The following is a 24974-nucleotide window of genomic DNA, read 5'->3' as shown; positions in this document are numbered from 1 at the left end:
CCAGCAACGGCTCCCCCTACTGTCCCCCACCCCAGCGCCTGCCGGATTTTAGGAGAAAACTGTCCTTTAGGCAAGTCAAGGTCACGCTCAGAACATTCACTGACAGAGTAGAGATAATTTTCAAATATCATACATAAATATTTGACTTTAGATTCCTTAAAATATGCAGGAAAGGCTAAGATCTGTCCTCTCAGCAGAACACAGGCGTTGCAAGAGGGGGCCCTAGAGTAAGAGCAAGACGACCCATGAAAGAAGTTGGTTTTACTAACATTTAACATAGAAACTAATAGTTGAATATGTACATGGGTTAAAGTGTGTGTGTGAGTGTGTGTATATGTTTTATGTATGTGTGTTTGAGTACGTGTGTATGTATGTGTATGAGTATATAAAATCTCAGGTTTGTCATCTTACTGCTTAAGCAGTAATTAGTGGCTGCCCCCCAAGACCGTTGTGTGAGGGGTCAGTGAATGAGATCATTCTTTTTTTTTAAATTTTTTTTTTAACGTTTATTTATTTTTGGGACAGAGACAGAGCATGAACGGGGGAGGGGCAGAGAGAGAGGGAGACACAGAATCGGAAGCAGGCTCCAGGCTCTGAGCGGTCAGCACAGAGCCCGACGCGGGGCTCGAACTCACGGACCGCGAGACGCTTAACTGACTGAGCCACCCAGGTGCCCTGAGATCATTCTTACCCACTGGCTGGTACAAGTTGTGCCTAATAACCAATGGTTCCCTTCTGCTGGGGGGAAAAGGGGACTGGGGGTAAAACGGCTCCCCCGGAATATCTACATGTCAGGACCACATGGGAACTCTGTTATCTTTTTAGACATTTCTTTTTTGGGGAGTGGGGGGAAGTCTGTTATCTTGTTGGAAACTTGTTCTCAGACTGACAGAGGAAGCCTGTGCTCATGTCCCAGGGCCTCTGACCTCTGGCTTCCCTCCACCAAGCTGAACAGAAACCTTGCAGGGCCGGACTATACACACAGTGGTGCGAAAGACACCTTCCACAAGCCCACAGCATCGACTCCAGCCTGAGGGAGGACACTCGCAGGGCCTCAGTGCAGAGGACATACTTTCACACCTCTGGCAGCATTTGGTGACCCAAACCTCCGTTTCTGGGCCTTGAGATCAGGATGGTGTATCACGTCTTCTTTTGCATTTGGCATCCCAAACACGTCCCTTGAAATTCGCACGTGTTTAAATTACCCACATCAAGGACAGGACAACCTATGGGGAAACAGGATCTGCATGCTCCAACAAACGATGCTTTAACCAACAAAAGCCAATGCTTTTGTCCCATTTGGGATGGAGGAGGCTTCTGAGGTTCAGTCAGTTGGCCGCAGCCGTATAAAGCAAGGTCCTCAGTACCCTTCCGGTTCATTAGGTATTCTTACCTAGACTTTAAGGAAGGAGGGTCTCGGGAGGGGGAGAAGTGTTGAAAACAAATAGGTAAAATGCAAATTCAGGAGTAAACAAGGCAAAATGAAAAGCTCGGCGTTCCCCCCAATCCCAGTGGATGCAGCTCACGTGTCTGCCTGGAAAGGGGGGTGAAGGGGGGAAGTGACTGCTTTGAAAGCTGCGGAGGAGGGGGGCCCTTTATCCCCCGGCTCAGGCTGCCATCCCATCTGCTCTTAGGAAAGCTGCCGAAATATTAACATATTTGACAAGTGGACCCCAACCTTCAGCACCCCTTCACCTTCTACACCATTCAGCGGGACTTCTGACCTGAGATTCCACGGGACCATCACTAAACTCCCCAAGGAGGGGAAATGGGCTTGGCTTGGAGGAGAGAAGCCATTGCGCCTCACTTTCAAAAGTGCCCTTGATAGATGGACCTTGGCCTCAACGCTGCCTTCCTACCTCACACCCCATTTCTGCGATGCTCAACTGCACACACAAACACACACAAGCACACAGCTCAACCCTCAGCTCAGAAGTAGCTTTTTTTCCCTTTGCCTTCAACTGAAAAGTCAATGCATATATCTCAGATTAAGCGGAGTCTGAGCATATGGGGCACTGTCTCTCTGATTTCCGTGAAGCCAAGTTCTCTCAGATGTATATCCTGCAGGTGCATTGAATGCACAATGATGCTCTACCGTTCTTCCAAAGACGGACATTCGAGGACAGGCGAGCCCACGTAGGTACGTGAACAGTTCCGCAGATTTCTTAGAAGATCGCATACCAAGATCAGGAAGAAATGGAATGTCTGACTTCTGATTAAATGAGTACCAAGCGTAAGAAAAAATATTTAAAGCTGTTTTTTAACTCTGCCGGATCATGGACAACACTACCTGTTGTCGCCCTTCTTCGTTAGACACTGAGGACCGAGTCCGCCCTGTAGTTATGCCCCCAGAGAAATAATGATATCGTAGCAAGAACGTACTAAGTTCTTACTGTGTGTCAGGAACTATGCTAGTTGTTTTGTGTGCATTTGCTCCTTTAATGCACAGAACAACTGTAAGGAAGATACTATTTTATCCTCATTTTACAGACGAGAAACAGAGAACAGACTGATTGCACAAACTGCCAAGATCACACAGCCAGCAAGTGGGTGTCAGGACACCAACTCTCTGACTTCAAAGCCCTAAGTCCCATCGCTCTGCTGCTCTCTAAAGGCACTTTACAAACGTAAGGCTGAAGCCACTATTACAAAGGTGGAAAACCCCATCTGACACGACGACCATCTTCCCGTTCAGCTCTTCTGGGCATGTTCGGTCCCCAGAGAAGCAAACTCTGGTAAAGCATCTTTTTTTTCCTTTTTTTTTATCAGCAGCCGACCATTGTCTTCATTACAAATAACCAGTGAGCAAGTGTAAGGAAAAAAAAATGTTCAAATACTTGTTTCAATTATTTTAGAACCAACCAAAATGAAAATTCAAATGAGTTCACCGGGTTCACAGAAACCAATGCGGGCTCTTTTGGGGTGCCTGGTGCCTCAGTGGGTTAAGCGTCCGACTTCAGCTCAGGTCATGATCTCACGGTTCGTGAGTCTGAGCCTCAAGTCAGGTTCTCTGCTGTCAGCACAAGCCCACTTCAGATCCTCTGTCCTCTTCTCTGCCCCTCCAACGCTCACACTGTCTCTGTCTCTCTCAAAAATAAAGATTGAAAAAGAAAGAAAGAAAGAAAGAAAGAAAGAAAGAAAGAAAGAGAAAGAAAGAAAAAGAGAGAAAGAAAGAAAGAAAAAGAAAGAGAAAGAAAAAGAAAAAGAAAGAAAGAGAAAGAAAGAAAAAGGAAGGAAAAGAAAGAAAGAAAGAAAGGGAAAGAAAGAAAGAAAGAAAGAAAGAAAGAAAGAGAAAGAAAGAAAGAAAAAGAAAGAACAAGAAAAGAAAGAAAGAAAGAAAGACAGAAAGAAGGAAAGAAAGAAGGAAGGAAAGAAAGAGAGAGAGAAAGAAAGAATGAACGAACAAACAAATGCTGGCTCTTTTCATAATGCTAATGACAAGCAATACTGATATAATGCTTCTCGTGTGCTGTACCTGGTGTTAAGTGCTTCATGTATATAATAAGTCACGTAATTCACCCCAAACCTCATGGCTGCATACCATTATTATTCCCATTTTGCAGGTAAGAAAACGGAGGAAATACGTTAATTTATCCATGTGTACCCAGCCAGTGCTGGAAAGGCTGGATTATGAAGCCCCGTGGCCTGTATCTCTGCTGGAAGTTGCTATGCTACACAGCCTCTCAGAGAAGAGAGGCTGAAATATTTACTGGGATATTTTGAGTAACTCGGAGAATTTCGGGGGGCGGGGTGTTGGAGATCCAGGCTTGGAGCTCTGTGGCCAGAGCCGCTTCCGTGAGGCCTCCTCAGCTGCTTCTACCAAGCATGAGCGCCACCAACCCGGCCACACAATGCACACCACCTGCCAGCTATCCCCCCCGCCCCCCACCACCCCCAACAGCAGCCTCCAGAGCGCGGTCTTGCACAACAGCGCCACCCTGTAAAGGGAACGTGCCTCACAGCCCCCGCTGCTCTGCACAAGCGAAGGGCGTGGGTAACAGGTGAAGCCTAGGTCAGCACCCAGGCCCTCCACGTTGGGCAGGCCAGGAAGGCAATCCCATGGCGAGTTCAGCAGCAACACAGAGAGAAAGGAGACTTCCACCTCCCTCCAACCTTCATAAGGCGGCTGTATTAATTCCCGGGGGCCGCCAAAACCAAACGCCGTAAACCAGATGGCTTAAAACGAGAGACGTTTATTCTCTCAGGGTTCTGGGGACCAGAAGACAGAAGCAGGACCATTTCCCCTCAGGAGGCCCCGAAGGAGAACCCACTCCGTGCCTTTCTCCCGCCAGTATGGTGGTGGCCAGCAAACCCTGGCCTTGCCTGTGGCTTGTAGACGCATCATTCACATCTCTGCCTCTGTCTTCACATGACCTTGTGCCTGCCGTCTGTGTTTCTCTTCTCCTTATAAGGACACCAGTCTTACTGGATTTAGGGCCCACTCTACTCACGTATGACCACATCGTAATTACATCTAACCTGTTTCCAAAATAGTTCATATTCACAGGTACCAGAGATTAGGACGTGAATGGTTCTTTTGGTGGGGGCGGGTGGGGGCGCTCATTCAACGCAGGACAGTGGAGGGTTCAGATGCTGGGCAGCCAAAAAAAAAAAAAATGACAAATATCCAATGTATCTCAATTGCTATGAGGGCCCTTCATCTCATGTAAGGATGAAATAAGTGATTTCAAAGCCAAAGTTGGATATGCCGAAAGCAATTAATGGCCTGTTAGCTCTCTTCGGGGAATCAGCGAGACAGGAATGTGCAGTTGGGGTGTGGTGGGGGCGTTAATTGCAAAGCTGGATGGTTCCTCCCTCTGAAACTATGGCCATCAGCAGGATAGGGCCAGGCATAGGTCCTGCCACCAGTAATGCCCACAGGCATCTGCCAAGTATCTCTCTTTTATCTTCAAAAGGAGAAAACTTGGCCTGGAGGGGCCATCATGGATTTGAGTAGAAAGATAAATGGAGATTTTAACTGTGTGTATGAGTTACCTAAGCCATAATTTTTCAACTGCATAGGTGTATGACAGATGTTTGAAATGTACGTTATTTACATAGCTGGTCTAGTCTCCTGGGTTGCTACACCCGTTACTCTAAGCCTTTTCACACCTGACTATACTCACCAAACATATATCCCTTTTATCATCAGCACCGTGGCTTCTGAATAAAGGCAAACACCAATAAAACAAATCCTAGCGTCACAAAGCACTTGACATTTAGGAATGGGAGAGCAGATGATCTCCAAGCAACCTTGTCCTTGGTCCCCCATGTTTTCAAAAAAACCGAAGTGAGACTGAAAGTTCACGGAACCCAACCGACCCTCCATGTGCCGGGAATAAAGATAAGTCAGTCATCTGCTCCCCTCTAAGAAACAGAACACCGAGTACAAAAAAAGCTAAGCTAGACTTGTGTTCTCAACCAACATTGCTAACTGGATGACCCCCAAAACTGTATCTCTAACTCTTACTGTTCCTCGTGTGTCTAACCAGCCCATTAGGTTCAAAGTGGAACTCGTCACCTGCTCTACTGTCCCAGCCGTATACTGCATTCTTCCGACAAAAATCTGGTTTACAACCCCCCCTTTATTTTAACATCTTAAATCCAGTTATAAGGAATGGCCAGCTCTTTGTTCTTGAAGATTCTCCCCTTCCCCTTCGGACCCATCCCTCCTTCCTTGGCTGATACAAGCTTTCCACGATGTGGCATGACTACCGCTCAGGTACGCGAGGTCATTTTAGGCGGTATTTAGTTGAGTATTTTAATTGATACAGTAATATATTAATCTTAATGGAGATCAGAAAAATGGAATTAGCAAATGAACCCTGTAATGTCACACAGAATACAAAACTTTCTTCTTAATTCATTTCAATCAAACAGTGGGCTCAGGTTAAGGGAAAACATTAAGTAACTGATACGGGTGGTTTACGGACATGGCTAAAATCTTGGGGGTGGTGTGCAAATGCCTGGCAGTGCTGGGAAGCCCTCCTCTGTGGTGGTCGCTCAGCATCATATGGCTTGATCACATCGGCCCCTTCAGCCACATCCCAGCTGGCTTCCTGGCCTCAAGACTCTCATGTTTTCCATCTGTCCTGCATGCCACCACAGACACTCCTCCTGAAACGCTCCTTTCATCCTTGGTTGCTACTGCTTCTACAACCTTCCCTCCATCCCCCTCCTTCCCTGTCTCCTCAAATCCTACCCAGTCTTTCAAGACCCAAGGAAGTCTCCCCTCTGGGAAGCCTTTTCTAATTGATATCCTTCTCTGAACTCCTATTCCCCTTACACCAACCGTATCAACTTCCCCACCTGACTCTTGATCATATCCTACCTATTATTTACCACTTTCTAATGGTCGATTCACTGACAGCTGGTCATGTCTTTATCCAATTTTTAAAGAGGAGTCGTATTTTATTCATTCACGCAATAAACATTTACTGAGTGCCCGATATGTGCCAAGCCCTGTGGTTGCTGGCAAAGTAGAGATGTGAATAAAACATGTAGTGCCACTGAGGAACTCGCTGCCTTGTACTGGAGACCCACGTGTGAACTCGTGGTATGACAAAAGATGACCGTGTTGCTGTAACACAAGTACAGAACAAATGTCATTGGAGGGCTTTGCTCTAGAAAGGATCTGGAGGTCAACTGAAAGAGAATGGTGTATGAGCTGGTTCTGGAAGGTTCAAAAGTATTCCTTCAGACCTTTAAAGATGGGGAGCCTATGGGGCACCCGGGTGGCTCAGTCGGTTAAGAGTCCGACTTCGGCTTAGGTCATGATCTCACAATTCGTGGGTCCAAGCCCTGCGTCGGGCTCTGTGCTGACAGCTCAGAGCCTGGAGCCTGCTTCGGATTCTGTGTCTCCCTCTCTCTGCACCTCCCCCACTCATGCTCTGTCTCTCCCTCCCTCTCTCTCTCGAAAATAAATAAACATAAAAAAAATTTTAAGAAATAAAAAATAAAAGATGGAGAGCATAGTCTAAGCAGTGGAACAGACATTACAAAAGGCACAAAATGGCAATACGGTATTGTTGAAGGTATTTTCAGGAGCCTAGAACACAGGATGGTGGGGAAAGAATGGGAAGAGGGGGTGGAAAAGGTAGTCATGCCAAGAAGAGGTCATGCCAAGAAGAGGTGCCAAGAAGAGCCTTGGTCTAGGACTTCATCCACAGGCATGAGAAACACTGAAAAGAGAAATGATGTGACCCTAACACAAAAACCCTCTGGGGACCCATGGAGGACGAACTGTACCTGAAGACAGGTCAGTTTGGAAGATACCGTAATAGAACAGAAGAAGATTCAAGCAACACAAGATGGAGAAGGAGGGCAGATTTTAGAAATATTTAGGTGGTAGACACTGGATTTTCTGACCAACTGGTTGTACGTTCTAACGTCACATAGAAACAGTCTAGGGATTAACCACTCGAGGAAAGGTTTGCTGTCTACTTAAAAAATTTAGCCATGACATTTCTTTCCGGTGGTACGGTGGCTGAGGTTAATTTAGAGTTGACTATAGCCTACAGTCTTATAACATGCAAGAGCCTTTACACCTTATAGATTAGGCTCCATACAGCGTCTCTGATCCACAAAAGCCTGTCCTAAACTGAAAAGTCAACGTATTATCCCACCAGCAAGGACCTAACCAGGTTTTGTTTCTTGGTTATATTTGCACCCAGCACAAGCAATGGTTTACCAAAGAACATGCTATTGTCTGAACTCTCCTAACTCTCTGGGGTGTTGGGAACTTAAGCCAGAATTGCTCCAGAGGTGTAAAAATGCTAAGGTTTTTATACAATACACTCATACTCCTTTTTTCAAATAAAAACATTCACGAGAGCGTAAAAGATATTGAAACACCAAGAGAGGTGACCTTTTGTAAGTGCATTCGTGTTCTCTTGGGAAATAAAGGATAAAGTCATTCACCACCAAGTGTAATATTCCTCACTTCCACTTGCTTGATGAAAGGAGTCAACACAGGTAGTTTCAAATTAAAACACAGTTGGAGTAGCTGGCTGAAAATGGATCTCTCCAAAGAGGGGAAAGGAGGTGACAGGATGTTATTTATTAAAACTTGCATGTGATTATAACTTCGTCCATCACCTCCCTCCCGCATCACTCTGCTGGCCAGCACAAGCCGCGCGCACATTTAACACAATGCTTGAGGACGGCAGGAAATAGGACTGTTTTGCAAAATGAGCACACTTCCCACACACCCCACATACGGGGAAGCACGTGACTCCAATAAGTAGAAAGGGCAAAGGTTATTTCTAACGATTTCTGTGTAAGTGCTCACGAGTCCTGTGATGGCTCATTACAGGGTCACCTCGGGGCCCAATTCTGTAATGGAAGCAGGGACCAGAAGGACCCGTTTACAGACGGGAGGGAGGTCATATTACTCGCCAGGGACACAGCCGGTTGGTGGCAGGCCCAGATTGGAACCTCGAGTGTCCATCCTCCACTCCCAGGAAACTCTCATGTCTCTTAAAATAACAGAACAGAAGGATCTGGGACACACAGTCAGCTGTGCCCCAGAATTAGTTTCTATAAAATTAAAACTTAATAAAGTCATCAAGGTGGTTGTGCTGGTCATTCCGCCCCACCGATGACATCAGTTGGGTCGGCAGACAAAACAGATTTAAATTTTCTTCAGATGCCAATTTGGGCCTTTTGTGTGATCTCTCTTTTCCAACCCTTTAAAGTCATAGTGGTAAAACTGTCTGCTTTGCCATTCTTTAAAATCTAAAAGCACCCTAAGTTTGGAGATATCTTGCATTAAGCAACAGCTTTGATGGACATGCTCTGTAGAACCTTTATGTGGGAAACTGACTTTCCAACTCCTGATCAATAGAATACCCCCGACTTGATGGCATTACACGTGGAACATCTAGACTCACTCTTCCCCGGGACTGGGGGAGAAGAGAGTGAAGAAAATGTAAAGTTAGTAGCAACATTTGTGCAAAGAGGTCACACAGTTAAGGCTCTAATAGCTTCACCGACAAAAGGTTTGCGGTCTTGAAAATTATTTCATGGAGGTATGTGAGCATGTTTTCACGTGGAAAGCGCTAGAAATTATACAGCTATTGCCCTCCCTGGGGGGAGACAGACTTTTATTTCTAGTTAACTGATGTCATAATATCTAGTTTTAGAAAACGCAGAATGATTCCACATCCGTTTGATCTAACCTCTTTTCTTCTTCAGATAATGCCTGGGCATTGAGTTATTCATCTTGTTTTGAACAAAAGGTAAGATTTTCCCCCCTTCTTCCCAGAAACTACCATTGGGAAATTAATAGTCAAGATGAACAAGGAATTCATTCTCATGGCCTGTGAACTTGCTGGTTGCCAGAAGGAGGCCTGTGAATTCTTAGGGTTATTTTAGATTTGGTAGCATGAATTGGGAGCTTAAACAGTCATAAAAGACATGGTCGTCAAGATTTGAAGTTTCAGAATTCTCTGTACTTCCAGAGGATCTCTTCTAAGTTTTATATGCGCCTGTTCTAACCTCTCGAGTTTAAGTGTAGTTTATCCTGAAGCTATACGAAAAAGCCACGGCTAAATGTCAAGCCCACTGCTATAAATCACGTTTCAAACTGGTAATTACTTATTAGTGGAGAGAAGGCTGTTTGAAATGGTGCTGTCTCATTAGAAAGCTATTATGGACGCCTGCAATTCGGCCTTAATAAACAGAGGTAAACTTCAAGTGTCTACTGTGTGACACGTATACCAGACCAAAACAACTGCTATTAAAATTCCCAAGGATCTCTCTCTCTCTCTCTTCTTTCCTAAAGTTAAAAAAAAAAGTGATCCCCCCCCCCCCGTATTTTTTAGGAACATTTGTTGGGGTGGGGGAGGTGGATTTCTAAAAAGAGTCTCAAGTGAAGTTATTTTAAGTTCCTTATTTTAAGTAACTCTCTAACTTATTTTGTCCTTTGAACTCAATAACAAAAAAACTCTTTCTACTGAAAATGAAGTATGATAATACCAGTTGTTACTATGCCAAATGACTGGACAAACAGAATATGAAAAGACTCATGTTCTCAGCTGCCTCATTTCCTATTTCATTTTATGTGACAGAGCCTCTGTTTATATCCAGAGTCACTAACTTGATACAAGTAGATTTCCTTTACCTTTCGTAAGAGGAAAAGAACTTCCTGTAAATGATCTCTGAGTGTTTCAATATACCACCTATTCCTATCAAGTTTCATATTTGGAAAAGAACCATTTTTGAAAAGGAAATTGATAAGATACCCACCCCAAACACACAAAAGATGCATATGAGCGATTCCATCTACTCTCCCAACGCTCATTGTAGGTGTCTGTCTTAATATTTACCATTTCCTTCCATCAGCACCAACACCACTCATTACGTGTTTTAGCTAACGTTTTAAGGATGGATAAATAATACCCCTCCCTCGCTGGGCACACCATATTACATCCAACCAACACAGATAGGTGAGAATCTAACAAGGCACTTGGCCCTTAGGGACGCTCCAGAGAATACCGAATGATTGACACAGCTCTTCGTCCCCCACCTTTTGGGTTTTTTGTTTTTTGGTGGCTTTTTGTTTTTTGTTTTTTTTGTTTTTTTGTCAGCAGGTACCTAACATTCAATGTGCATAGAAAACCACTATCCTGAAACAGCTTATCCCTCAACATCACTGTCAGACCTGCTTACCATGTGCAGATCAAGAAATGAAATAAGAAAAGAGAATCAAATAACATTAAGAGTTTCTTCCCCCACGCCTTCAGAAACACCTCGCAGATCTGGCAAACGCAGAGAAGTACTTCAGCAAATAACGAAAATGTGATCATAATGAAGCCATGCCAAAGACAGATAAAAACAGGCTCTATGGGAATATGCCTGAAATCGTTAAAGAATCTCACAGGTTTGTTGAAGAAATTATGGCCACCTGCCCTCCCATAGCTTCACACTTGGTGTCAGTACTGGTTCCTGAAGAGGGATAAAAAAAAAAAAAAAAAAAAAAAAAAAGAGAGGAACCATTCAGTGTGGAATGAAGACATTCAAACCCAGGCATCTGAGACCTGGGAGTATCGAAACACTCGGTGCAGACATGAGTTTATGTACATATGTGTTTTGAGGTTAGATTTCGATTTAGGTGCATTTCAAAATTTACAATCACAAGTCTGAAGACTGTAGCAACCACAGCAGTGATTGACTTGAATTACTAACGTATAAACTGTACTTGTCACTTTGCAAATCTGGCTTTTCATGAAAGAGAGAATCGAGGGCGCCTTACTGCCAAAACAGCACAACATCCTCTGTAGCCAGATTTTGCGATAAAAAAGATGGTTATTTTATTTAGATTTTATATTTATGGAAATGTGGTCACAAGACATTTTTAAAGCATGAAGTACTGATCCCAGGGATAATACATATTTAAAAAAAAAAGAAACTTGCTGTTTTAAGGGGAAAGATAGCAAAGCTACCCTGTGAGCACCAACCACACGCTTAAAGCAATCTCGCCAGTGAAGACAGGGCTCGGGATGACTTGGAATAGTATGTGGTTTCAAATATAATCTCATCTCTTCCATCACATTGTGTTTGGTAGAAAATCACTTCTTTCAAACTGAAAAAAATGAACAAAAATTGATGTCTGACCATTGCACACAAGTGGTCAACAATAAGTAAGGAGAAAACAAGGAAAGAGTTCCAGGATTTGCCTCCTTTGGCATTTCCTCCAGTATTTTATCCCCTGGGTTCCCAAGTCACAGCCAAAGCCATTCCGTCGTGCTGCCAAAGGGAACCGGCTCCTTCCGAAATGCTCTTAACAGCCCTGCGTTTTACGATGATGAAACCCTTTCTAAAGCCTCCGTTTCCATTCACCGTTTTGTTCGTCCTTCCTGTCTGACATGCAAATACAGCCTCCATTCTTTCCATACAACCTAATTCGAGGCAACATATGTTAAATCCACACAGAATCATGTGAGCGTTCAATCCGCATACACACCATTACCCCACGGAATGCATGCAATGAGCTCCCACAGAGTTGTCTGCGTGCAAATCACACGAGCTCTGAGACGTATGCGGGGCTCTTCCCGGACTCCAACCATCCAGAGTTGTGCACGGAACCTGTTCCCTTGTAGGCACAAGGGGCTGTCTAAATACCCACCAGGATAACTGGCCACCATGCAGGAGCCGGCCAGCTCGTTACTGCAGGCGGCCCCGGACGCAGGCTCTCCCACAAAGCTCAAGGAGGCTGCCGCGCAGGAGCCTTGCAGTCATTTATCTCCTGCAGCCAAAGCGCCAGGCACGGCCCCCTCCCTTATTTTACCTAACTAATAGCTCTCAAACCCCATATTGAGAGGGCCTGCTGTGGATCTTGCGGAGGTACAAAATGGTGGATGTGAGCTAATTTTTCCTGCTTTCCCCATAACTTATCGCATCCATCACCGGCCGTGCTCCCACCTAAGCACCCCGGCGGCGGCGCACCGAGCACGCCCCGCGGACCCGGCCCGGGGGCAGAAACGCGGCTACCCACCTGATGTCATGTAGCCCCGCGAAGCCTGGGGCGCGAAGGCCGCGGGGAAGCGCTTGTGCAGGCGGTAGTCCTTCTCGCTGCGGGACCTCATTCGGTCCGAGGCCCGGTCGGAGAAATCCGAGCTAGGCCAGGCTCGCCGCAAGGTTGTGCTCCGGGTCTTCTTCATGGTGGGGGAGCGCGACCTGCCGCCCCGATCCTGGGGGCCTCAGCGCCGGGGCGCAGCGCGCTGCTTCATCCGTCTACGGCGGGCACGACCCTGGCGGACTCTGCGCACATTTTCCCAGCCCCTCCTCGTCGGCGTCTACACCGCCAGCGGCGGGTCCGGCCTTCCCCACGCCCCCACACACCCCCACGGCGAAGGCTCCGATTTTACACACGTCCCACAATGCATTACACTTCATTTGCAATCCGCCCGGCTTATAGCTTCCAGATTCCTGGGGGGGAAAGGCACGTTAGGAGGCTCCCCGGCCGGGAGGAGGCGGGGAGGGGGCGGGCGGGGTGGGGGCGCCGAGACTTGCAGCGTGAAAGCAATGGGAGCGCAGACAATGGCCCGATTCAGCGCAGGAGTGCTTAGCCAACTGTGAGCCACGGCACAAAAGACCCAAACAAATGAGGAAGCCGAGGCCTCCTCCGGGGCTGACCCGGGATCGGGCGCCCGGGAAGTCGGAGGGGCGGCGGCAGACCCTCTCCGCACCCGGCGGCTCAGAGCGAGGCGTGGGGATGACAGCGTCCGAGTCGTGTCCCCCCGGGCCTTTCGGCCGCGCGGCCCGCAGTCCCGGGCGCAGGCTGGCTCGGCCTCCCCTGCAGTCCTCGGGAGGCAGTCTTCATTACAGAGGCTCGAATGGGGGGCGCGTGTGCACAGGGATCCGAGCAGACTCTGCAGACAGCAGCTGCGGCAGGCGGGCTCCTGCGGATTCCAGGAAGAGCCCGAGTCCTCCTCGCAACTGCAGCGCCTCGTCAATCTTCCTCCTTCCCAGGCTCAGGGTGGTGTGCGTGTGTGTGTGTGTGTGTGTGTGTGTGTGTGTGTGTGTGCGCGCGCGCGCGCCGACACGCATGTGCCCCCCTACACATGCATGCTCCTACTTACTGGCCGAGGGGGCGTCTGGCGCCATGGCTGCCAGCGATGCGGAGCCTGCCGATCCACACCCGCACGGTGGCACCAACGCCCGGTCGCGAGCGCGCAGAATGACTATTGAAGGGCAGGAAGCGGGGCAGCCGCCCAGTCTCATGCTAATCACCGAGCTGCCTTAAGTTAGAGCACGGATCCTGTCAGGCTTCTCATTTTCATGTAAAACACCCTGCGGCGGCGCGGGGACCTCGGCGGGAGCCCCAGCCCGGAGTCCGTGCTCGGATATTTACATATTTTTAGGATAGTCCCTCCCCCTCGCAGGAAGAGACAGAACCCCCTCGGTGGGAACAGGGAGATCTGAGGTGCCCTGTCTTGCCCACCTGCGCCAACCCCGGAGTCAGCTAGAGCCGGAGAAGGGGGCGCCACCGGGAGCTCCTGCGACAGCCGCAACCGCCGGGGCACCTGGTCCACGCCGCCTGGGAAACGCAGTGGAGGTGGTCTCCGGCTTTTCCTCTCGCTCCCTGGATCCCTCGTGTAAGTCACCAGCAGCCCGCTAACCTGCATTCAGGTCCTTTACACAGCACGGCTCTGCACAGCCGCTTCTGGTCCAGCAACCAATCGCTAAAGGACAACAATGCGCGCGACGCGGGAGGGGCGGAGGGGGATGCGCCGCCCCGGCCGAGGCGCAGGGCCGGGACGCCGAGGTCACGCCGAGTTAAAGGCGCGCGGTCACAACGTTGCGGACCCCGACGACGCTGTGCGGGCTGCCAGTTTTGTTTTTGGTTTTTTGTTTTCAAAGCGCTTATACCCCCATTTGGGTTTCAAGAAATGCTCGGGTGTTCTAAACAACAAAAATAAACCTGATTTTTTTTCCGACAGTATACTTTATTGTACATTTTTGCGCTTTTTTATTACTGACGATGCAACGTTCAGAATCATTTTTATGTTGTTGTTTCGTAGACACAGGTGCCAAGTTACAGAGACAAGGATACGAAATGTTATGGGGCTATGACCTTAGGCTGATGCCACAAAAACAAACAAACAAAACCAGAAAAACAGCAGGCTCTAAATGGTTAAGATTCAAGAGTTCTAGCATGATTTGGTGCTATTCGGAGGCTTGAATTCTTTGTTGGGGGTGGGGGCGGGCAGCAAGGTTCTTGAAGAACTATGCATATGGGGGCGGGGTTTAAGCCACAAGCATTAGATAATCTAGAACCAGAGCCTCTATTCAGTAATTTAAGGCTGCTCTCTAAAGAGCCAAACTCCTCTAAGGAGCCAGCGTAACTAATCTATCTCTTGGGATAACGGGAGTACACAAGCCAGCAAACAAATAAAATCACTAAGTATCATATGGAACTTCTATTTACACTAATCAAAATTTACTACAACTGTAAACCAATTAGCCACAGTTTAGTGACATTTTTTAAAAGTTAGGAAAAGAGACTCCCCCAGAAGGCACATTTTGCTAAGATGACTTCTTTACTGTAAGAGGTCTTCTAAGAACAGAAAGACCACAGTGTTAGAAGCTACAGAAGACTAAATGTGTAAAGAACCATAAAGGTAATATAAAATAAAAATGCATGAGATATTGACATTTAGATCTCTCAGTCCAATTCAACATACAATTACTCAGTACCTCCCATGAGCCAAAAGTGGTGATGTGAATGATTATAATAGTTCTGACTGAAGGCTAATGGTGATTGCTGTGGCAAATGTGATATTTACTCATTCAGCAAATAATTATTGACTATCTAGAATATGCCAGCCCTGTCATGGGCGCTGAATACCACACATGGCCCCACACAGTTTATGGTGTAGGTAGTAAGCAGATAAATGCACCAAGTGTGCTAAGTTCTAGAAAGAAGAATAACCTCTATGAAAAAAAATGTTCATCTGAGACCTAGGGAATGAGGAGTCGTCCAAGCAAAGAGTTGGGAACACGGTATTTCAGAAAGTGGGACCAGTACATACAAAGGACCTGTGGTAGGAAGTGAGTGTGGCCTCTGCTGGAAGAAGTGAAGGAGGGCCAGTGGGGCTGGAGTTGGAGCAGAAGAGGAACGCGTGTGATGAGGTCATAGAGGAAGGCAAGAGCCAGATCGTGCAAGGACTTGCAGGCTGTATTAAAGATTTTGTATTCTATTCCCAGTGCAGTGTGAACTGCTGAAGGGTTTTGAGCAAAGACGCACAGATAGTTTTAGAATTTCTCAATAGAAGGAGCTCAGAAGAGGGAATCTGTTTGAAGGGAGGGGTCAGCCAGGAATTTCCTGGAGAGTAAGTCTGAATTGCCCTTGACTTAAAACTGAGAAAATATTCATTGTTCACGTGAAAAAAAAAAAAAATGGGGTGGGGTGATGGAGGTTTGGGGAGGAGAGCTACCCTCAGCCACCTCTGAGTGTGGGCCTTAGAGGGGAGTGGTACTGTCCCGTGTACCTACCCAACAGAGTGCCCTTGGAGGCAAGGCCAAGGAGCCAGACACAGAAGCATCAAAGAGCAAATAGGTGGGGTTAGCTGAATGGAATCGGATAGTAAATGGAGTAGGAGAGTTAGGAACAGTTAAGTAATTTATCCATCCGAATCAGGTGGCAACATCAAGAAACGTTATGAAGGTAAGGCTTGAATCTCGTAAATAGCACATTACGAAACCAATCCTCTCGGAAGAAAGTGGACGTGGAAACCCCTGTGATTGTAGCCACTGTGAAAATGAGACTCAGTGTGTCCTGTGCAAACATTCACTCCGCTCACACCCAACTTGTAGATCTTCAGTACTGGTTCCAAGTCTCTCCACCTAAATGAGACTGTCCTGTATCTGGGTCACCCATCGTCTCTCAAGGAAATTCAGTTGCATAACCCAGTATTCAGTACTAGGCAAGTTTAGAATTCAATGGAAATATGATAAAGCAAATGAATTTTACGGTGTAATGTTTAAAATCAGGCTCCAGCATAATTTGTACATTTGGTATTTACATATGAGCTTATAGACGCTGATAATTAGATACACGTTTGCTTTGTGATTCTAACTCAAATGTATAATTGATCTTAGACTTCTGATTCTAAGTGGAAAAGTGTAAGAAATTTGACTTTGAAATTCTCACTTAAAACTCTAGTTTTTTAGGTTTCTAAGAGTTTAATGAACTTGAGAGTTTTAAGAATATAAACTCCATGAAGGCAAGGGATTTTTCTGTTTTACTCATCGCTGTTCATTGTTGTTTTATTCAGAGTTGTATCTCCAGTGGCTAGTAATGCCTGGCGTGTATTTGATGACTAATGAAGCCTGAGTGAGTATTCTGAAGATCTGGTTTGAAGCCTTCCCAGTCAGACGTAATAAGTGCTTTTTTAAAAGTAGGGGCACCTGGGTGGCTCGGTCGGTTAAGCGTCCAACTTCAGCTCAGGTCATGACCTCACGGTCCGTGAGTTCGAGCCCCGCGTCGGGCTCTGTGCTGACAGCTCAGAGCCTGGAGCCTGTTTCAGATTCTGTGTCTCCCTCTCTCTCTGCCCCTCCCCTGTTCATGCTCTGTCTCTCTGTCTCAAAAATAAACAAACATTAAAAAAAAAATAAAAAAGAACTAATGAAAAAAAAAATCTTTAAAAGTTAAATATACCAAATTTATAAATGCGATTTAAATTTTTAAGGGAATGGACTAAACCGTATTTCTGAATGGAACTAATTGTTGAGTAAAGGGACTTTATAGTCTTTAACTTGAATTAATCAAATATTTTTTCAACATTCCCCCAAGAGTTATAGTTTTTACTTTATCATTTTAAATTTACAAACAGAGTAAACCGAATCTAAAAACTTAAGGGCATTTTTTTTTCCATTTGTATCTCTTGTAAAAGAAAATTTGATTTTTTGAATTTGTATCTCTCGTATACTGAGCATTAATGAAAGACCTAAATATCTGTAAATGATCTTTGCTGTGCACAGAAAGCCCCCCTCAGACATTAGAAAGCCCACCCTGACTACAGACTGAACATGTAATAATAGATCAGGGAGAAAAATCTCTGGAGTAAAGAAAAGGTTGATATGAGTGAAAAATGAACACAAGCATAAATGTAAGTGGTAACAGGTCTGAGCCTTGACCCTGTCACCTAGAAGAGGAATTTCAATCCAGGACCTCCTAGGCTCACAATACTCTGGGACGCAGGGACGCCCACCGCAATTCCACTGGCAATTTCCAATGGCATATTAGACTCCCCAAACTAGAATATCCAGGGGAAATTCCATTGAAACTGCAACCAAAGTTGCCTGTGGCCTCATTTCTCTGCCCAAGTGCAACTATAGTACAGTAAGCGACCTAAATGCGCAGAAAGGAAATAGGCATTCTCGTATTTATGTATGTTATGTGATAGAGGCATCGAATATTGTGATTAAAATACCTGTTAAATAAAATAAAATGAGAATTCTGAGTCTGAGAATAATTTATCTTTCTGCTTCTTCTTGAAACATGATTTGCAGATGAGATTAATAGGTTAATTTGACAAATGAGCTGATTAGTAAAAAAAAGAGAGACATAAATGCACACCTTGAAGTTGGGCAGGTGGGTGACCCTGGTCATAAAGCTAGATGCGAGTCGGAAAAGAGCATGCCCTTGAAGGACTAGGGCTTTTTCAGAGGCTTGTGAAATGGAAAACCGGAGGAGTCTCTTATGGGACACATATCTACACGCGTATGTTCATATGTATATATGTTCGCACGTCTGTAGGGCCTGGGATATGCTGGCCTCCAGAAGGCAGCTGGCTAAGGTAGCTGACCAAGGCTCTGTCCCCAGGGCAAGTCTATCCACATCTTGTCTTCCCTAACCCAGGCCCCAAACTGCTAGTTAACAATTTTAACAGAAAGCTCCAGTACTTACGGTCTTTCTTAAAAGATGCTAGACAGGTGGTGGCTGAAACACCCTGGGAAGTGATAAATCCATAGGAGGAAACATGGTTAAGAGAGCTCTGAAGAATAAGGAGAATGCATGTATATATTGTTCTTTCCATTGTTATCAAAATCTAAGCTGAATTTCTCTTATTCTCCACTTAGGTACATTGTCACCTGTCATTTACTCCTAACAGGGCCATAATGAGTCACGGTTGTCAATGAATGCTCCCTTTAAAGACAGCAATGTTTGGGGACAGAGGGGTTCACCAAAGAGAAGTAACTCAAGAGGGCCTGAGATCTGGAGGACTGTTGCTGGAGTAAACTGGCATAATTGTGATGCCCACCTCCAGACCAGACTAATCGCAGGCAGAGAAACAGAGAGCAGGGAGGCATGGTGATGTCCAAGGTACTATATCCATATCTTTGTTGGGGGCCCGGGAAAAGTTCATCTTTGGGTTCCATTTGTTTTTCTATTGTGATGGTAGTAAGATTTCTCTTAAAGGGTTGCAGCAAGAATCTGAGATAAATACACAAATGTCCCAGTTCACTGCTGACAAGTAGAAGGCATCAGTAAAAGAGAACCAATTTTGTTAGTATTGATCACTGAGAGGGGAAAGCATTTTTAAAACCCGAGTCCCTTCTAGATCCCTTTGTTCTATAAACCCTGCTTTGTATCAAATTTACAAAAGAGGCTGAATCCCAGTGGGGGTCAAGGATGCTACCAGCTAGCTCACTGACCCTGATGGGTGCTGCTGAGTTGGACAGTGGAAATAGACGGCATCCACAGACCGGTTTCAGAACAAAAGAAGAAAACAGCACCCAGCCCAGCTACCGCATACTCGGGAGCCGGGGCATTCGGTGGCACCCAGCACACCTTGATTAAAGTGGAGAAATCCCTGGGGTCAAGAACAGAGTTCAGACAAGGTGGAAACAACCCAAGGGTCCACCAACAAAAGGACAAAAGGAATGTCGTCTGTCCATACAACGGCACAGTGCCTTAAAGAGGAAGGCAGTTCTGACACAGGTCACAACGTGGACGATGAAGCTTGAAGACACCAAGCGAAGCGAAAAGACGCCAGACACAAAAGGACAAAAGCTGTGTGGTCCCACTTAAATGAGGTACCTAGTGTAGACAAACCCGCGGCCATAGAAAGAACAATCATGGTCATCAGGGCCTAGGTAGGGTGGGGAGGAGGAGTTGGTGATCAGTGAGTATAGAGTTCCGGGTAGATGGTGGGGATGGTCTGCCCAACAATATGAATCCACTTGTTGCCACTGAACTCAAAATTAACTAAAATGTACATTTTTCCAAACGTTTAAAGATAAAAAGAAGAGACTGCATGGAGCAAAAGCCACAGGCAAGAAGTGGCTTTGTGTGAGGCCGTGCCGTGGCCAGTCGGTCTTTACACTCGCACACGCCGGCCGCACACATCTTCTCCTTTATCAGCTTTGACAACGCAGGCTAAGTTCAGGTAGGCCACAGGCCCAGAACAAGCTCAAAGGTAAACGGGCAGGGTCACGTGCCACCGAAATCGGAGTGGAAAATGGGCCCTTCGAGGCTGCGCTGGAGTTTGTAGAGAGGGAGAGGAAACAATTCTTAAATTTCTTCTAAGTTTGCAGACACTGAAGTGTTTGCCATGAATAAATAAATAAATAAATACATACATACATAAATATATACAATTAACAAACACTCCATTCTAACACTCCATGTGTCTGCCAGCTGGCAAAAGTAGCCTGATCAATGACACTATGGTCAGATGTCAACAGCGGCAGCTAATAGTCTTGTCCAGCTGAAAGGCAGGGAGATACAGGGAATCGTAAGAGACGGGTGGAAACGCATGTTGGGGCAGTGAGTGCAGGGAGGGCTTGAGACTTAGGCCAATTAGGCTGTGCATAACTCACAAGGAACGGGAGCACCGTGACTACCAAGCAAAGGAGAGACATAACTGAGTGGTTATAAATTTAATCCAGCGGAAACTGGCTGCAAATAGGCAGGGGGAAGCTTTTTGGAACGATGAAAATACGGTTAAACCGAACTGTGGCCACGGCTGCACAATTGCACAGATGTATCAAAACACATCCAGCGCTTAAAAACTGGTGAGGGGCGCCTGGGTAGCTCAGTCTGTTGAGCGTCCGACTTGGGCTCAGGTCGTGATCTCACAGTTCGTGGGTTCGAGCCCCGCGTTGGGCTCTGTGCCGACAGCTCGGAGCCTGGAGCCTGCTTTGGATTCTGTGTCTCCTCCTCTCTCTGCCCCTCCCCCGTTCGCTCCCTGTCTCTGAAAAATAAATAAATGTAAAATAATTTTTTTAAAAACTCGTGAATTTATGGTATATGAATTATACTTTCTTAAATGCTGTGTTTTGTTTTCTTTTTTTTATTAGCCTAGCCGTAGAGTGAGTGGGACATTATCTGGAAAAGAAGGACACCCACCCCAGAAGGCCAGCTCTTGACTCGATGCGAGTTGGAATTTGAGTTCTCCCTGGAAGCATGGAGGAGTGTGGATAGGAGACACCACCAGGTTAGAACCTGCAGATCTACACGGCTGATGTATGAGACGATGGGCGAGGAGGGCAAGCCAAGGGGAGAGGATCGCGGATACCCCCAAGGTTTAACGGACTGGTGATTCCGCACACAGAAGCGGGGAGTCATTTTACTTCTGGGTCCCCCCCTTTCTTGAACTTTGTGGCACTTATTGTTTATGCTACATGTTTTGGCCCTTATTCCCATACTTTCCAATACTACATAACTCCTAAATATGATACACACACATTTTTTCTTCTTGCTGACGTAACTGACAAGCTCTCCCTTGCAAAATCCTTTGACGACTGTGGTCCTTATCTGGGTTCTTGTTTGCACTGGTGCCCACTCTCTCCTCTTAAAATGTGTCTCTCCTTTGTCTGTTTTGCTGTCCCTCTCCACTGGCTCTCCTCCCACCTCTCAGTTCTCCCCTGCCCACGAAACGCTGGCGTTTTCTGGAGTCCGTCCCTAGTCACTCCTCTTTCCCCTTCTCAGTCTCCCTAGCCGAACTCAACAACACCCTCCGCTTAGTGTTGACCCCTGTAAGCGAATGCGTTCCCCAAACTCTCACCATCTGACCTCTCCCCTGATCTCCAAATCCCTATTCCCCCAACTGAGTATTTTCCCCAGATCCTCCACAGACAATCAAACTCGAACTGCTCGTTACACAAAACGAGTCACTGTTATCCCCCTTCTCCTGGCCTCTGGCTTCCCGGCACACGATTCCATACGGTGAATGACACTCTGGCCATCCTGTGTCATACAGCAAGAACATGGGGATGAGGCAGCCCGTGCTTCTCTCTTCCACGGCTCCCTCCCATCCATCTCATGCCCCCCACTCCACCCAATCATCACCACGTTCTTGTGTCTCCACTGCCTTCCTACCTCCCAAAGGCCTGAGTCAAGGCAATGAGGACGGAGCAGCTGGCCATACATGGAAAATCAGCGTTAACTTGCCAAAGGTAAAGAGGAACCTAAAATCTTCAATGAAATAAGACTACATTATAAATTTAAATGTCAAAAATGAAGATATATATAATCGTATGCCTAATTTGTCTAAATACACACTTCAAAACCAGTTTTTCAATTAAAAATGGGAACTGATCATCAGTAATTTGGCTCAATATTAAAGAGTTTAAGGCAAAAATCAGACTACATAGTAATAAAAAGATTACATATTTCAGTCTTTATATTAACTAGCTTGGAGAAGCCCCAAATCACACACGAATGCAGTTGGAAAGCATAAAACCGTTTAACCATCTTCTCTGATAAGATTTTGACACTGACCATGAAACCTCGTGGCCGGTTTTTACTCTGAATATGCCACATATTTAGTAAGATATACTGCCCTCTTCTTGAGAAAAGTACCCATGAGGGTCCTGTGTCAGGCTTTCAAGTCTCTCTTCAAAATGCTTAAAATATTTTCCGTAAAATCTGAAGAGTTCACCTGGGTGGTCAGCTGAGCGAAAGAATCCAGTTCACCTTAACCTTGGTGCGTAGTCCCTCTGTCCAGCTTCGTAACCACCTCTTTGACAATCCTCCTTACACTGAAGATCTGTCTTTGCAAATTGGCACATGGCGCGGCTGTATTCATTCACGTAAAGACCCTAAAGCTACGCTCACAAGGCTTCGAGTCATTAAAGATAGCACCAAAATATGACTTTTTATAAAGCCAGGGGCAGCTAGGCACGCTCTCACAGAGAACAGGCATCCTCTAGAAAGGCCTAATACTTTTCTGAAATCCAAACAGACCAAGACTGAGTTCTCTCCATGAAATCCAACAAGCCTCCCAAGGAAACAATCTGAGTGAGTTGAGCAAATGAAAAATCTTGAGTCACCTCGCCTCTATATAGATTGAGAGGGAAAAGAATAGAAAGTTGCCTGACTGGCGCAAATGGTAATATCAACAATTCATTAAGGAAATCTTTCCATTTATCCTCAGACATGTCAGGGCTACCCTGTGCACGTGAGACTGAGGAATGTCTATTCCCACTGCCCAGCTTCAGTAGGTAGACTGAGTTCTCCACTGGGCCACCGGACATCAGTCACAACCCGACAGTGTCATAGTTGACTAACCACAGACGACCAGCTAAAAATCACAGTATCGGTGGGTTCCTCAGATTATTGTGAGTGGTACCAACCTCGTCCTCAGAAAAGGTCAGCAAAATTGTTACCTCCCATCATTTTATAATGAAAAATACTATAGCTTTGTGTTGACCAATTCCTTGAAGCATCCTGCCACGAGGTGACCAGTGGGCTTGGCCGGGGTAGCAATTATTTTCACGGTTACTCCTCATCCCGTGACAAGATCTGAAGATCATGGGAGCTGTAAACCCACTTTCTGAGCACAAATAATCTGCAACAGAGGGTAATATCCTAAAAGTTAAACACACGGGACCACACAGAAATGGCCTCTCCACCATGTATTTCCAACCCGGTGACACATCCACCCAGGACAGGCCCTGGCATCGATCTGTAAGTCTTCATTTCCGTTGCACTTTTTACTTAGAAGACCAACAGGAATACAAGTCCTCACGTTTTCTCCTGATGCTCCAGTAAATCACTGTGGGCTCTCACTGCGGTGTGCCCAACTAGCTCAACTATTCCTACTCCTCAACAACGTCCTTTCCGTCTCCTGGCCTTCTTGGAAGCCGTCCTGTTTCCCGGAGATGCCTGTGGTCCCTCTATCCTCCTAAAACCTCTCACTCATCCTTCCAGATTCCAACTGTGGTCAGTCCTCTGACAAGCTTTCCACCTTCTCCCTCCCTCAGCCCTTCTGTTCTCCTGCAGCGTGAGAAGCCCTTGTTTTGCTCCGCTTGAGGCACTCGCCACATTGTAACACAACGTAATATGGCACAGAGATTCCCACTGCTTCCCTGGCTTGTTTGCCCCTTGAGACCAAGGACCGTTTTGTGCGCTGAACCCATGGGCTCTGAGCACCTGCTCTGTGCTCATAAAGGCCAGAAGTTCTGGGATAACAAAATAACAGCAGTAAGAACAAAACGTTCTGTCACTAAGGAGCCTGCACCCTAATGGGAAGAGATAACAATAAACAAAGAGAGCAGCAAGTTATAGGGGACGTGAAATAGTGATGTGTGTGATGCGAGAAAATAAAGCCAGGGACAAACACTGAGGCTGATGGTTTGCGATTTAAAATGGGGTAGCCAGGGACAGCTTCACTCTACTCATCAGTGATGCCTCGTGCCTTTCCAGAAGTAGGCCCTCAATAAATGTGTGCCGTGCTGTGCTAATTTTAGACCCTCTTCAGTGCTGCAGTCCTAGCAGAAATGCAACAAATGCCATGGATACATAAAGTGGATTTTGGTCGTAAAGGAACTGCTACCGTATCTACGTCGTTTTCCCCCAGATCCATTTTACAGCTAAGGGATAGTAAATGCTGCCTTATGTTTGCACAGGACTTGACAGTTTATGGAGTGTCCAAGGTCAGAGGTGAGCAAGGCAGGAGTTATCATCGTTAAAGATGCAAAAATGAAGGCCCAAAGGCAGTAAGTGACTTGCCCAATGTCGTACAGAGGTTGAAGAACCGGGATTCTGCTCCTGTCCGGGATTTCCCCGGCGGGCCCCCGGCCCCGGGCCCACCCCCGCCCCGCCTCTGCCTCTGGAATGACTGATGGGAGCACTTGCAAGGGTTCTCTCTTAACTGCTGTTCCGTAGTATGAATGAAGTTCATACACATTTTTATACTGCCAGAACAGCCCCCAAATTCGTAATCTTATTAATAAGTTTTTATGAATAGATGTGCGTGTAAAACAGAAGACGAATTTCTTCAGATGACTCAAATGACTCCCTCGGCCGGTTTGTACAGATGGTGCATGCGATTTAGAGTTAAATCCACACGCCTCCTTCAGACTAATCAATCTTGAAAGTTTTCTTTTCTCAGTTCTGTTTACAGGTCACCACAGACCCGTTTCCCAAGCCAGTGAAAACCCACACTGTACCCCAGATGGATTGTAACGGATGGATCTTTTTTCCAACATGTGGCTTCCTGTAATTTAAGGAAATGTTA

The 24974-nt window shown here is 46.2% G+C and overlaps 1 protein-coding gene across 4 annotated transcripts in view; it reads right to left on the bottom strand.

The window, feature by feature from the left end:
* Positions 1-24974, bottom strand: part of STOX2 (storkhead box 2) — a 226542-nt gene that overhangs the window by 100376 nt on the left and 101192 nt on the right. Inside the window, exon 1 of one of the 4 annotated variants that reach the window (XM_040489894.1) lies at positions 12497-13920. The exons of 1 other annotated variant lie outside the window; for it this stretch is intronic. In XM_040489894.1, coding sequence (XP_040345828.1) covers positions 12497-12662 — 166 coding nt within the window. In that variant the 5' untranslated portion in view covers positions 12663-13920. Of the gene's footprint in view, positions 1-10880; positions 10948-12496; positions 13921-24974 lie in introns of those variants that run through there. 2 more of the 4 variants (XM_040489896.1, XM_040489897.1) reach the window with 2 other exon arrangements.

Source organism: Herpailurus yagouaroundi, unplaced genomic scaffold, assembly GCF_014898765.1.
Source record: "Herpailurus yagouaroundi ecotype Mexico unplaced genomic scaffold, PumYag 181, whole genome shotgun sequence".
NCBI lineage: Eukaryota > Metazoa > Chordata > Mammalia > Carnivora > Felidae > Herpailurus > Herpailurus yagouaroundi.
The sequence above is the reverse complement of the archived record's forward strand: the minus strand, read 5'-3'. Positions and strand labels throughout refer to the sequence as shown.